The 12,734-nt window shown below is 39.3% G+C and overlaps 1 protein-coding gene across 1 annotated transcript in view; it reads right to left on the reverse strand.

Moving 5' to 3' along the window:
• ROCK1 (Rho associated coiled-coil containing protein kinase 1) overlaps positions 1-12,734 on the reverse strand; it is a 151,766-nt gene that overhangs the window by 51,569 nt on the left and 87,463 nt on the right. Inside the window, exons 11-15 of the mRNA XM_019546854.1 lie at positions 11,151-11,217; positions 3,607-3,695; positions 2,020-2,068; positions 1,393-1,528; positions 258-349 (exon numbers count right to left, since the gene is read on the reverse strand). Coding sequence (XP_019402399.1) covers positions 258-349; positions 1,393-1,528; positions 2,020-2,068; positions 3,607-3,695; positions 11,151-11,217 — 433 coding nt within the window. The remainder of the gene's footprint in view (positions 1-257; positions 350-1,392; positions 1,529-2,019; positions 2,069-3,606; positions 3,696-11,150; positions 11,218-12,734) is intronic.

Raw genomic sequence — 12,734 nt, forward strand, 5'->3', positions numbered from 1 at the left:
GGGGGGGAGGGGAGGAAAGCAAGCAAGACCCCTGCCCAGTTACTTTTTTCCCCTGCTGTAGCAGTTGGGAGGAAGAAGGGACAGGGACAGGGACAAATTCAGGACAAAACCTGTACTAATTAAATTCTATGCCTGAAAAATTAAAATAAATCTATAAATTTTCCATATATAGAATTTAATTATTGGGCAATTGTCTTATATTCAAATAGCCTTATATTTGAGGAAATATGACGCAGATGTTAAAAGGAATCACTTACTTGCTTCTGTAATTGTGTTATCTTCTCATTTGCAATATGTGAATGCTGACTAAGTTTTTTCAGGTCTTCTAACTGTTCTTTTAACGTAGACACTAGACACAGAATAAAATAGCATATGCAAGAAATGTTTTATAAAAAATGTTTTACTCACTACAAAGGGCATCAAAAGCTTAGCTCTACTCATTAGAAGATCACTTAAGACAGCAAAATCCTTAGGCTATACCCTCTGGTTTACCTGAGGCCAAATTCTGTGTTTGAGCATATCCTTAACTGGCTGAACTCAGAAAGGCGCCATGTACACACTTTAGAGGGTAGAAAGTGGCTGTATGTGCAGATACGATATAAACCACTTCAGATGCCCATGGATAAAGGTGTGCTGCCCTTTCAAATTGTGCAAATGGCTTGAGCCATTTGCCAAATCCCATGGATTTCAATGTTGAAAGTACTACTTAAATGTTACTATGGATACACTGTCACCCAGAGCATGCTGCTCAGCCCAGTCAGCTTCAGAAAGACTGGCTAGATTAGGGGTGCTCAACCTCCGGCCCACGGGCCAAACGTGGTCCCACAGAGCTATTGCATCTGGCCTGCGGGGCTCCCCAGGGTCCAGATATTTGGCAGCAGGGGACATTAATAAAGTCACCCTCTCCCCTGCCAAATCCCCAAACCTCAAGCCCTGTGCACCCAGTCAAAGCCAGGCCATGTCCTCACCACCCCCCCAACAGGACCAGTTATAACCCTTCCCCACTTCCCTCCCTCCCCGCAGGGCCAGCTGGTAACTACCGCACCAACCCCAGGGACTGGACTGGAACCACCATCCAGCCCACTGTTGGACCAGGCACTACCCAACTAACCTGCTGGGAAAAAAGGTCTACTACCACTGGGCTAGATAGATTAACCATCCAACCTACATACTGGGAAATTACCAAATGAGCCTGCTATATATGGGTTAGATAGTACCTTATTAGAAGAAAAGACTATTTACCTCATTTCAAAACCAATTAAAAAGGAAACGAACCCCTTATATCTCAGTTTTTCATTATAAAGTACCTTAAGCTGCTTCAAATATTAAAATAAGTAAATCATTCCTAAAAACATATGGTATCATACTCAACAGTTCGTGCATATGGCATACCTTCGTTTTCTAAATTGCGTCTTTTTTCATTCTCTTGTTCAGTTTTTCTTTGGTATTCATTTATTTTATGTTGCAACAGAATCTTTTCCTTCTCAATCTGCGATACTGTTGATTCTAAGTTTTTTCTTTGATTTCCCTGAAATTAGAAAAACTGGCAATTTTTATTTGCATTTTTGGGAATGATCCTGAAAATCTTTTTTTATATGAAAAAGTCTGATCATGCAAGTTGTCCTATTGTGTTCAGTGAACGAAAGCCAATAGGACTGGTATTTCCAGCAGTGAGACCAATCATGAAAATATAAGGGTTGGAAAAAACACCACCACTTTTGAACTTGTTGATTACATTGACAAATGACTGCAAAACCTACACAGATAACATGTAAACAAAATTAACTGCTTACTAAGCTATGAAAACAAAAATGCAATGATCTGTTATAAGGCTATCTGCGCAGTGAGTTTTAAACATGCAATTAATTTTGAAAAGCTATACTGAATACTACAGAGGAAGAAAACAACATTCAACACAGGATCTGAAATGCAGAAAAGAAATCTGGGTATAGAAACAAAAGCCACAGTGAAGAACACTAGCACCAATTTAAAAATAAATTTTAAAAATTTCAAACTTACCTCTTCATCAAGTTCCTTCATTATCTTATCTAGTTTTATGTTTGAAGTTCTAGAAATAATGAAGTATTTTAATAATGTATTAACACAATGTATTATTTTACATATCTGGTTTTTCAATAATTAAAACTACTTACAAATATTATTAATGGGGCTTAAAGCATACATTTAAGATTTTAATAAATATGAAGACCAGACCAACAGATGCTTTTAGCTTATTATGATCACAATTATTAATTGCAACGAGAATTCACTATAGGCAATTCATGTGAAAACATTAAGTGTTAAATCTTGTCCTTAAATACTGAAGTGCCAAAAGATAATATGTAGAGAAGTTCATTTATTTACTTTGGTAGCTAGGAAATGTTGGTCAGCCCATATTTGGCAATTCTCTAAAAAGAAAGACTAGTTATACATACCCACCTCTCTAAGCACACAGATCCCTGAAATGGTTACTAAAATGACAACTAGTAACTGCATTCCAAAGAGAGGCTGAGATAAATGCAGAATAAAACCTCAAAAACAATATCTGGTCAAATCAGTATTATGGGGCAACCAAGATCACAGTCACTTCTATAAGCATAGTATGGGTGTCTACCCTAACCTTCAGTGTTTTGAAAAAGGTAAAGCCACAAAGAGGGGGCTTTTTGTAGCTATTTTCTCCTGTCCTAAAAATATCAGATATTTTGTTAGTTAAAATACAATTATACTTTACTATCAGGTTATATCAAGATAGGAAATCCAGTCCACTAACCCTATAGTAAAACTAGTGAGATAATCAGAGGACAGACTGATGTTTTCTTTATATTCAATGGCAGTACTACCACAATTGCCAAATCATGCATTTCTAGCATCATTTCATGCTGCCACTGAGCGGACAGCCAGTATATGAATGTGCATTAGACACAGCACACTAAATAGTAGCGATTGATTTGAATTCTCATATGACCATTATTGGTAGCAATTCTTTTCAGACTAACAGCATGCACCACAACCGTCCGATGGGATAATTTTTCAACTGATAAAGGTACAAGAAATTATTAATTCTTCAAATATTTCTTTTTCCAGTAAAACAGCAAAATGTGCTACTATGAAAGAAAATTACTGTTCATATTTAACTTAATTCCTGTACAAAGCATAAGTAGGGGCTTTCAGCAGTACTGCAGCATTTAAGAGACAAGAATATGGGATACCATAATTTTTTTTTTTTTTTACTTTAGTATGTGTTGTACACCTAGTACAAATCAGTGTACTTTTTCTTCTAAATCAGTGTTTTTGCAGGGTACTTCAGGTGCTCTGAAACCTATAAGAACAGTGGTAACAAAGAGAATTTCAGGGAGAAGATGCATGTGTTTTACTGATGTCAAGCCTAACAAATAACTTTTCTTCTGGCATAGGTACGAAAGCTACATTGAAAAATTATTTAAGGGAGTTAAATCTAGAACTTCATGGACAACAGTATTTCTGAAAGTACAATTCTCACTATTCATGTGGTTATCCTTATGGTATTACTAGTACTACTACTACAAAGCTCATATATTAGATGCATGTAACTTTACAAATGTGAAATTCAAACTAACAGGCACCCACCTGCACTTTTGCTCCATTTCATCTTTCAACTGCATTTCATTATGTAGCTGCTCTTCCAACTCATAGATTGTTTTCTGCATGTTTTCCAGCTTTAAATATATACATAAAAGGACATGCATTATATATTTTATAGACTTGGCGGGAGATACAAGGTTTTTCAAGAACGGCTGTTTCATGTCATAATTTTCCTATTTTATATTAGACACTGAAAAAATATTTTTGTTGGTCATTAAAGCATGACAACAACTCCTTGAAATATATAAAAATGTATTAATTACAAAAAACTAACATATTTACCCAAATGCAAAACAACTCTGTATATAAGATGACCCCCACCCCCATCCCCTAGATTCTACAAACAGAAAATTTATGTTTATTGCAATTTTCACATATGGAAGCTAATTCTTGGAGGATCATTTTAAACTCCCCCCCCCCCCAAACTACTGCAGATAGTGGGGGAAGAGCTGCTAGCCAAGGCAGGGGGACAGGATTGGGGCAGGCAGTGGGAGAGGCAACTGGGGGCATGTGGTAGGGCAGGCAGTGGGGGCAGGCAGCTTGACTCCCACTTCCCATCTCCCCTGCACCCTCAGGCTGCCCCAATTCCCCCTTCACATTGCTTCTGCCCTGCCAAAGCCTCAGGTCCCAACCCTACTTGTCCTCCCATCCAGTCCCCTCCACCCCCATCCTCACCTTTACTCCATGACATCAGGGTCTACTCCATCCCATCTGCAGCCTGGGACATGGAACGTGGCTCCAGCCCAGCCCCGTAACAGTAGTGCAGAGCCAGCTCTGCTACTCCAGGCTGGGCGCAGAGAAGCAGTGCCAGCTCTGCACTACTGCTGCTATGGGGCCAGGCTGCAGCCATGCTCCATGCCCCACGCTGCAGCAGGGACAGAGCCTGCTGGCACAGAGCAAAAGTAAAGAAGAATACAGCAGGGGAGTGGAGAGAGGAAGCAGCAGTGTGGGGGAGGCTGAGGCCTGCGGAGTAGGCACAGGCAGCCGGGTGGGTCTAACGGTTAGTCTATAGCCAGTATATAGAATATTCTAAACATCTAAATTCTGAAATAACCCTGTAGAAGTAATTTCTGTTTTTTTAATTAAAACAAACAGACCTGGCTCCTGGTTGATTCCCCCCAGCTGCTGTATTACCACATTTACTCAATTAGAAGACAGGGTCCCCCCTCCCCCATTTAACACAATGGGGAGAGGAGGGAAGCTCCTCGCTTTACAGTCAACTGTGAGGCAGCAGCACCTGCCTACCCCCTGCTGCCTCACCCTTGATTGTAAAGCAAGGGGCTTCCCTCAGACCTGAGAACAGAAAACCCCATTAGGATAGAGCAAATCAATCAAGGAGACATGAGAATTTCCAGGAAGAATTCTAGTTTCCTGAAGAAGGTAAGAATAGAGAGCTGTACAGCTCTGTTTTAAACAAGATCTGGGAAACAAAGTGGAATTTTGGATTAATTGCTGTCTGAGCAATACACTTCCCCTATTCTAGTCTGAACTAAGTTGGGGTGCCGTAAATCTCCTTCTTAGAAAAAAATAGCATTCCCTATCACATAATGCAGGAGGACTATGTCTAAACATACATCTGCTCATCAGTCAAGGATCACTTTCCTTGTGATTTACAGCTTTATCCAAAGAGGAATACCAATAGGAGGGATGATCATCATCATCTGAACACACATAAGAGTCAGGCTCCATAGTCAAAATCAGTGGCTTATCTAGTGCCTGAATTCTTTCTTTCAAAGCAACAGAATACCCAGATGTATTCAATATTACACTTACAAATGCCTCTGCTTTGTACTGGAATGGACTGAAATTAATTCAACAAAGACAAATGCAAAGTCCTGCACTTAGGACAGAACAATCACTGGCTGGGGGCTGACTGGCTGGGCAACAGCTCTGCAGAAAAGAACCTGGGGGTTACAGTGGACAGTAAGCTGAATGAGCCAGCTGCATGCCCTAGTTGCCAAAAAGGTTAATGACATACTGGGCTGCATTGGTAGGTGTGTTGCCAGTAGGTCATGGGAAGTGATTATTCCCCTCTATTCAGTACTGGTGAGGCCACATCTGGAGTACTGTGTTGTGTTTTGGGCCCCCCACTACAAGAAGAATGTGAACAAATTGGAGAGAGCCCAACAGAGGGCAACAAAAGTGGTAAGGGGACTGGGGGACATGATTTATGAAGAAAGACTGAGGGAACTGGGCTTATTTCATCTAGAGAAGAAGAGACTGGAGGAGACTTAATAGCAGTCTTTAACTACCTGAAGTGTGGTTCAAAAGAGGATGCAGCTAGGCTATTCCCAGTGGTGGTAGATGACGAAACAAAAAGCAATGGTCTCAAGTTGCAGAAAGGGAAGTTTAGGTTAGATATTCAGTATAATTTTCTCACTAGGAGGGTAGTAAAACACTGGAACAGGTTACCCAGAGAAGTGGTGGAAACTCCATCCATGGAGGTTTTCAAAACCCAGCTAGACAAAGCTTTGGCTGGGATGATCTAGCTGAGGATGGTCCTGCTTTGAGCAGGAGGTTGGACTCAAATCACTAGATGGCCTCCTGAAGTCCATCCCTAACGTTCTACGATTCAAATTTTGACTGCCTGAACAAGGGTGGTGTTCGCCTTGAGTAATTTTCCCTGCATGGCTTCTTTTTAATATATTCTTCTCTCCTTCAATCACCATGGGTGTCTCTTCCAGCCTGTAAGTAGACACTGCATTTTTGTCCCAGAAGAAAACCTTTTGCTCTGGGATCCTACAGACATACAGGTGCACTGCTGTGCTTCAAGTCCTTCTGAAGAATGTGCTAACTTTTGCCCCTCACCCCAGGATATGGGTGTATGCACCTACAGTCATTCCTAGGACAAGCCAACCAGGCTGTACGCTCTTGTTGCTGTCCTTGCAGCGTAAAGAGGGCAATGCATATAAATGATTTTGCTATGTGTTTTGATCCAGGTCAAACCTGGGGACAACAATCAGATGCACTTGAAGGGAGATGCCGATTTACAGGCATATAATACCTTAAGAAAGAATAGGAATAAAATTATAGTGACAATAGGAGAATTTATACTTCCCTTCTTCCAAACTCATCTAGCAATCAAGGTGATCTTTCACTTCTCCAAGGGCTCCATACCCATGTTTTAATCTCCATAGAATTTATTTCCTGCATACTTGAAGGCCACCACATTCTGCTTGGCCTGCAATGACTAAGCCGCAAGGAATGAAAGTATACTTGGTTGTAGCCCTTAGCCTTGCAGAAAAGTACCCAAGTTCTACTACAAGATGAAGGCTGGTCCAAGGAAAGATTTCTTTACTAATACACACAGGCTTTCCAGTTTTTAAGAATACAGGATAAAGGGGAATGTGCCCAGATATAAATGGTCTTAAGTAAACAGGTAGACACTGATAAGATTTGGAAGGTGAATGAAACCGTTTCAGTGCATCACCTCACCTATATATCTTCCTTCCACTGTATCTTTAGGTAGGACACACACCCCAAAACTTCCTATCCATAAGTGGGCTTGGTCCTTAATTTGCAAAAACAAAATTGAGCCAACTAAGGAAGGTTCACTAAATTGGACCCACACTGACTCAAAGTACAAAACTTTTTGACCACTCTACTCAAATGCTTAAGTCTCAACTGATTCTTTTATTTTTCTCTCAAACGAGCAGCACAGAGGTAAGTTGCATAGTTCCAACTCAGATCTTCAAAAGAAATATATCCAAAAGATCATGTTTCCTACAGGAACTGTTCTTTACTCTGATGACTAAGCAAATATAATCCAACAGTCTTTACTCATATTAAATGGGAGAGATAAGGGTAGAATTTTTGTCTCTTAAGTGGAATAATTCCTTGCTTCCTTTCTAGTACCCTTTAGACTTCCTGTGCTATTCCAATGGAAAAAGAAAAATGGAGTTTTATTTTCCAGTATCAGGATAACCTGTCCTATCAGTGTTATCCTTTTCCCTCTTTTCCCATTGCTTATACTGCACAGAGATAACCAGAGATGCAGTAAGAAATCTCTGTATCTGTTACAGTTAGATATAAAACTATGTTCTTTACTACAGCTGTGTGAAATGACTGTGTTTCAATTTGGTTTCAGATTTGGCCGTTTCGGAGGATAATGATACATTTCAGTGTTTTGGATCACTGTCCTGTTTCGTTTTGGCTAAACCTGTTTTGGAGATTCGCAGAGAACAGCGATCCACACTGGGGTCTCCTCACCACTGCTGCCTGCCCTAGGCAGCCCCATGTCACTGCAGCAGTGCAGGGCAGGCAGTGGCAGCAAGGAGACCCCCAGCACAGATCTCTGCTCCCAATGGAGCCAAGTCATGCAGCATACAGCTGCTTCCCTGCAAGCCCAGTTCCAAAACTCCAAAATTTTCTGAAACATTTCAGATGCCTTGATTAGTTTCAGATTCGGTGTTTTAGGCACCAAAACAGCCCATAACACCTCAAGACAAAACAGATGCCGAAATTTCATACAGCCCTATTTTTTACCAGTCTCTGCTAAGCTTTGAAAGGAGGAAGATCTCCAGTTTCTTCTCAAGAAAGTAAAACACTAGCCTGAGATCAGAGCGACTCTGGCAAACAAACCAAGGGGTAAATCCCATCTGCAGCTCAACTGCAGAACATGTGTAACCCTTCAAAAATATGGTTCTTATGATTGGAAAGCACTTACAGCTGGTGTCTAAAGCAAACTTTGACAGAAATAAGGAGGAACAGGGGAAGCCTGTAAATGCAACACTTATTTTGTTTGAGTTAGAGAAAATAAGGCAGGATCACATAAGAATTGTCCCACACCTTAATAAGAAAGGACATAAAAGATGAATAGAAGCAAATGAAAGCCAAGAAAACTTATTGCACACTTACTTATCCATGTCCAAGTTACTAATTAATTTGACTGTTCAGACTGACTCCTTAAACAAGAATTTGAGTGGGTGGGAGGAACATGACAGGCCTACCCCTCAGTGACAGCTGAGAATGATGACCTAGGTATTTCTACACACAGCCTTTGGAGCTGCATCTCTTCTGCTAGATTTCTTGTGCCTCTGGCTGCCTGTATGCAGCTGCTTCCTGAGAGGCTTGTCAAGGCATGTTGTGCTGGCTACTAGTGAATGGATTATCAGAAGAATAGATAGAATAGTTCATATATCCAAGTCTACATGGTAAAAGGCACTGTCTATATCAGACTGTCTATGCCTTTACCATATCATCTAGGTTCTGAATCTTTAGAACAGTGATTCTCAATAGAGGTGGGTGCCAAGGCATCCCAGGTGCCACAGCATTCTTATAAAAGGTACCACACAGTATTAGGACTATTAGATGCGCAGACACCTACACAACTGCAACATGCACCCAGAGTTTTCAAAACAGGAATCCATCATGTCAAAAATATTCGGCCCCATAGTGGTGTTCTGAGTTCTTTGTAATAGAAGAATGGCTTTATTGCTTCTTCCATAATCAAAAAATGAGTGAAAGCTAAGGTCTGGGGCTTTTTTGTTTTGGTTTGGTTTTTTTGAACGGTAACTTGAGTATAAAAAGGTTGAGAACTACTGTTTAGAGGCTAGACCATGCTCTTCCTGCCAATAACTTAACAACAGTTCTGCCACCTGAGCCGTGAAAAGGCCAAAGACCCACTGCAAAGGAATCGGCAAGTCTTCCTGACTTCTAGAGTCTTAGCTTTCAGATTTTAATAAGTGTTAAAGTAAAATAAATTTGTACTTCAAAATAAATTTCCTACTGAATTAAATAATAGCAGATTCCTCCTTTCTCTGGAATGTGAACCTGCAAGGTCCTGAACATCCCCCAAGGAAATATGTTTATTGGAAACTTCTGGCACCCAGTTCCTCCTACAAGGCACTCAGTATCATGCAGAATTGTACCCTCAGGCAGCATCCTGTAGTATATAAATATAACATTACTCAACTAACCATGAAGGCCAATATCACCATTTTCATAGCAGCATGCAACAGAAGAAGAAAAACAGCTAAGAAGAAAGTTGTGTGACAAGAACTACTCGTAGCGTAGACTTTTTTTTTTTTAAATTTCAACACTAAATCACTTCTATATTACCCAACTTCCATTCTAACTAAGCCTTTGTATGCATTAGTAGTCCTACTTTTGAAAGAGACTTTCAGGCTATTGGGTAACTAACAATGTTTTCAAAAGTGCCAAACCAAAAGCTAGCAAATACCACTGATATTGCCCAAACTGATAAGATACTTGCAAAAAATCTTACTATGGGCTTACCTAAATTTTTAGGTGCCTACATACCTTTAAAAAATCTGGTCCTAAGGTCTTATTATCTAACAATCAAATGTTGGAAAAATAACATGCAACAAATCACATGACACAGTAATCTTACTAATTTAAATTTAAAAAATGCACATTTGAATGCAGTATTTCATGACAAGCTTGATAATAAGTTAAAAAAATAAACATCAAGCAGAAAAGGTTTAGTTGCACATTTTTTCCCTTTTATTAGACTACAGTCTTCAAGATAGAACTGGTATCCTCATCTTTTTTCAAAAGCATCTACTTTACTCTCAGTACTGTTGCAATCTAACAAGCAATACTCAAACTAACAGTTGTTACCTGCATCTCATATTTCTCTAAAGAGAAAGGATAATAGAACCAAGGCATGTATTCCACTAGCTCCATCCAAGCCAAGCAAAAACTAATTACAGAGCAAAAAAGAAAATTTCCAACAGTATATTTTTCCATTGCAAAATGCCAATGCATTGAAACAAAAACATTCCATGGCAATGGGTCAGTTTTATTGGAAATTCCAAAAGAAGTCTGTTTGCTCACCTCCTTGGGAGCATGGCTTGAAAACCGAGGCTTTTGAGCTCTTAAGCTCGTTAGCAGATTGCTGGGTGGCCTTCTATGAAAATGGTGCTTCTAGGGTTTCCATTTTATCAGGAAGCTTGCCAGACAGCCTGCCAGAAATGAGGCATCCGGGAATATATAGGTTTCCAAGTTCCTGAATTCCCAATTCACCAAGACTCCTGGTCACCATCTGGCAGGTTACAGGGAATCCTGAAATTGGCCAACTCCTCAGTTGCCCAGCTTCCTAGCTCTGAAGTTCCTCAGCAATTTGACTGGTAGAAATCTAGAAAGCCCAGGCTTCCTGCCTCTCCAGTGCCTGGGCTGCCTCAAAGACTGCAATACCAGATGCCATAAGGACAGAAGCATCTAATACTCCAGGGAGACTGGGAAATATATTTTATTTAATAAATTATCTGCAGAAACATTCAGTGTTTATATTATTTTTTAAAAATTGTCCCATGAAATTGTAAGGTTTTAGCCATTTCATCCCTATTTAGGAAAAGGCTCCCCAAAACCTCAACATATTTTGCAGAAGTGAAATTCAGTTAGCTGACCTGCTCTAATAGCCATGTGATTCTGAACAGTTAAAACAAATGTACCAATTTTCCATATCCAAAATACTAAAACAAGTGTCATTTCAAACTACTTCAATAATTAAGTATAAAACATCTGTTCTAATCTGCAAAAAAGAAAAGGGATTGCAGAAGACATACCACACTTTTATCCATATTGGAGCTTGTCCTGTTATCATTGGAATTCTCTTCAGAGACAGACAAATACCTGTATTAAAAAAAAAGAGACAGACAAATACCTGTATAAAAATTCTGGGTTTTTTTCTTCCTATAAACTTGCCATTAAAAAATTTAAAAAGAGAGATAACTGAGTAAACAAGTTAACAACAATTGCCAAGATTACCGGTTTTTATAGATCCAGATCCAAAGCGCTAAATTCAGATTTTTAGTATTTATTATTCATTCATTATTATAGAAATATACTTAATTGGAAAAAAAACTAAACATGGAATTCATTGGACTTTTTGTCTTCAAGTGTTAAATAGAAATCTACAGTTTCTATCACTCTTCCTCTATGAAAATGTTTTTTTTTCCCCAAGGTTTTTTTCTTAAGCTGTTATTTAAAAAAAAAGTTCTGCTTTCCATGGTCATATTCTCTTCATCCCCTGATAAATAATAAACACATATTTCTTTATTAAAATACATACGCATAAGAGAAATACTAATGAAATCAACTTTGCACAAGTTGCATGCATAGAACTCCTAATGAAATTCCATATATGAAGTTCTTACAGTGCTGGGGCCCCAAGACAATATTTTTATTTTATAAAATAGTATCTTTTAGATATACCAAAAAATGTACGTGTTAATTGGTCATGAGAAGAGTCACATTAACAAATGGAAATGAAAGAGATTGACAGGCCATCTTAAAAGCTTGATGTGAGATTCTCACCCCATTTTGACCCCTTCTGGCCAAGTAAGAGGCCAGAGCACTGCATGACTAGAATACCCCAGATGTTGCACCATGGGGAAAGAAGGGAACCCACACTTTCCAATGCGGACACTGACAAAGGCAGCTTGATACTATTTTCTGAGGACCTCCTTCCAAGTCCTGGTGTAGGAAGCATAGCTATCTAGAACTGGGAAATAGAAAGAATGTGCTGAATATGAAACTGCAGCACATAGCATCAAGCACTCCCAGCTACAGGTGGACAATGACAGACTATCCTAATTAAGGCAGCCTTCCCAAGCTGTCAGTCGCATCTAGGTGTACTTTGGCTCCTTCAAGCAATCTAAAAATAAGGAGGGTACCGAGATGGCTTAAATCTCCAATTCTGATATGTATGATGTCACTCAAAAATCATGGAAAAAATACCCGTGACTATCTACATATCATCTGAACTTCACAGTCAAATGAGCCTCAGATAAGGAGAAAAAAGAACTCACTTTAAAATACAAAAATGTTTCTGCAAGGCAGTATCTATTTCCTTAGTGCTGCAGGAAAAGGCTGATGTTTCAGTCACTTATTAGTAAGAAGTCGCTTTTATTTAGCATTCTTAATTTTAAAAGAAAGTTTCCTGTGACAGTGCTATGGTGGGGAATGAGGAAGGGTGGGAGAAGGGGACTGCTGCATTACAGTTTATGGAAACTGATCTTTGCTAAACATTCATTGATATAGTTTCCGACGTTGTGCATTAAACAGTACTTTATTCCTAGCTTCTAGACCTTTGCCTGGATATTAACAAATATATTACAAAGATTTTTTAATTCCATTTGATACTGAAT

This window comes from Crocodylus porosus, unplaced genomic scaffold (assembly GCF_001723895.1).
Source record: "Crocodylus porosus isolate Cpor-Errol unplaced genomic scaffold, CroPor_comp1, whole genome shotgun sequence".
Taxonomy (NCBI): Eukaryota; Metazoa; Chordata; order Crocodylia; family Crocodylidae; genus Crocodylus; species Crocodylus porosus.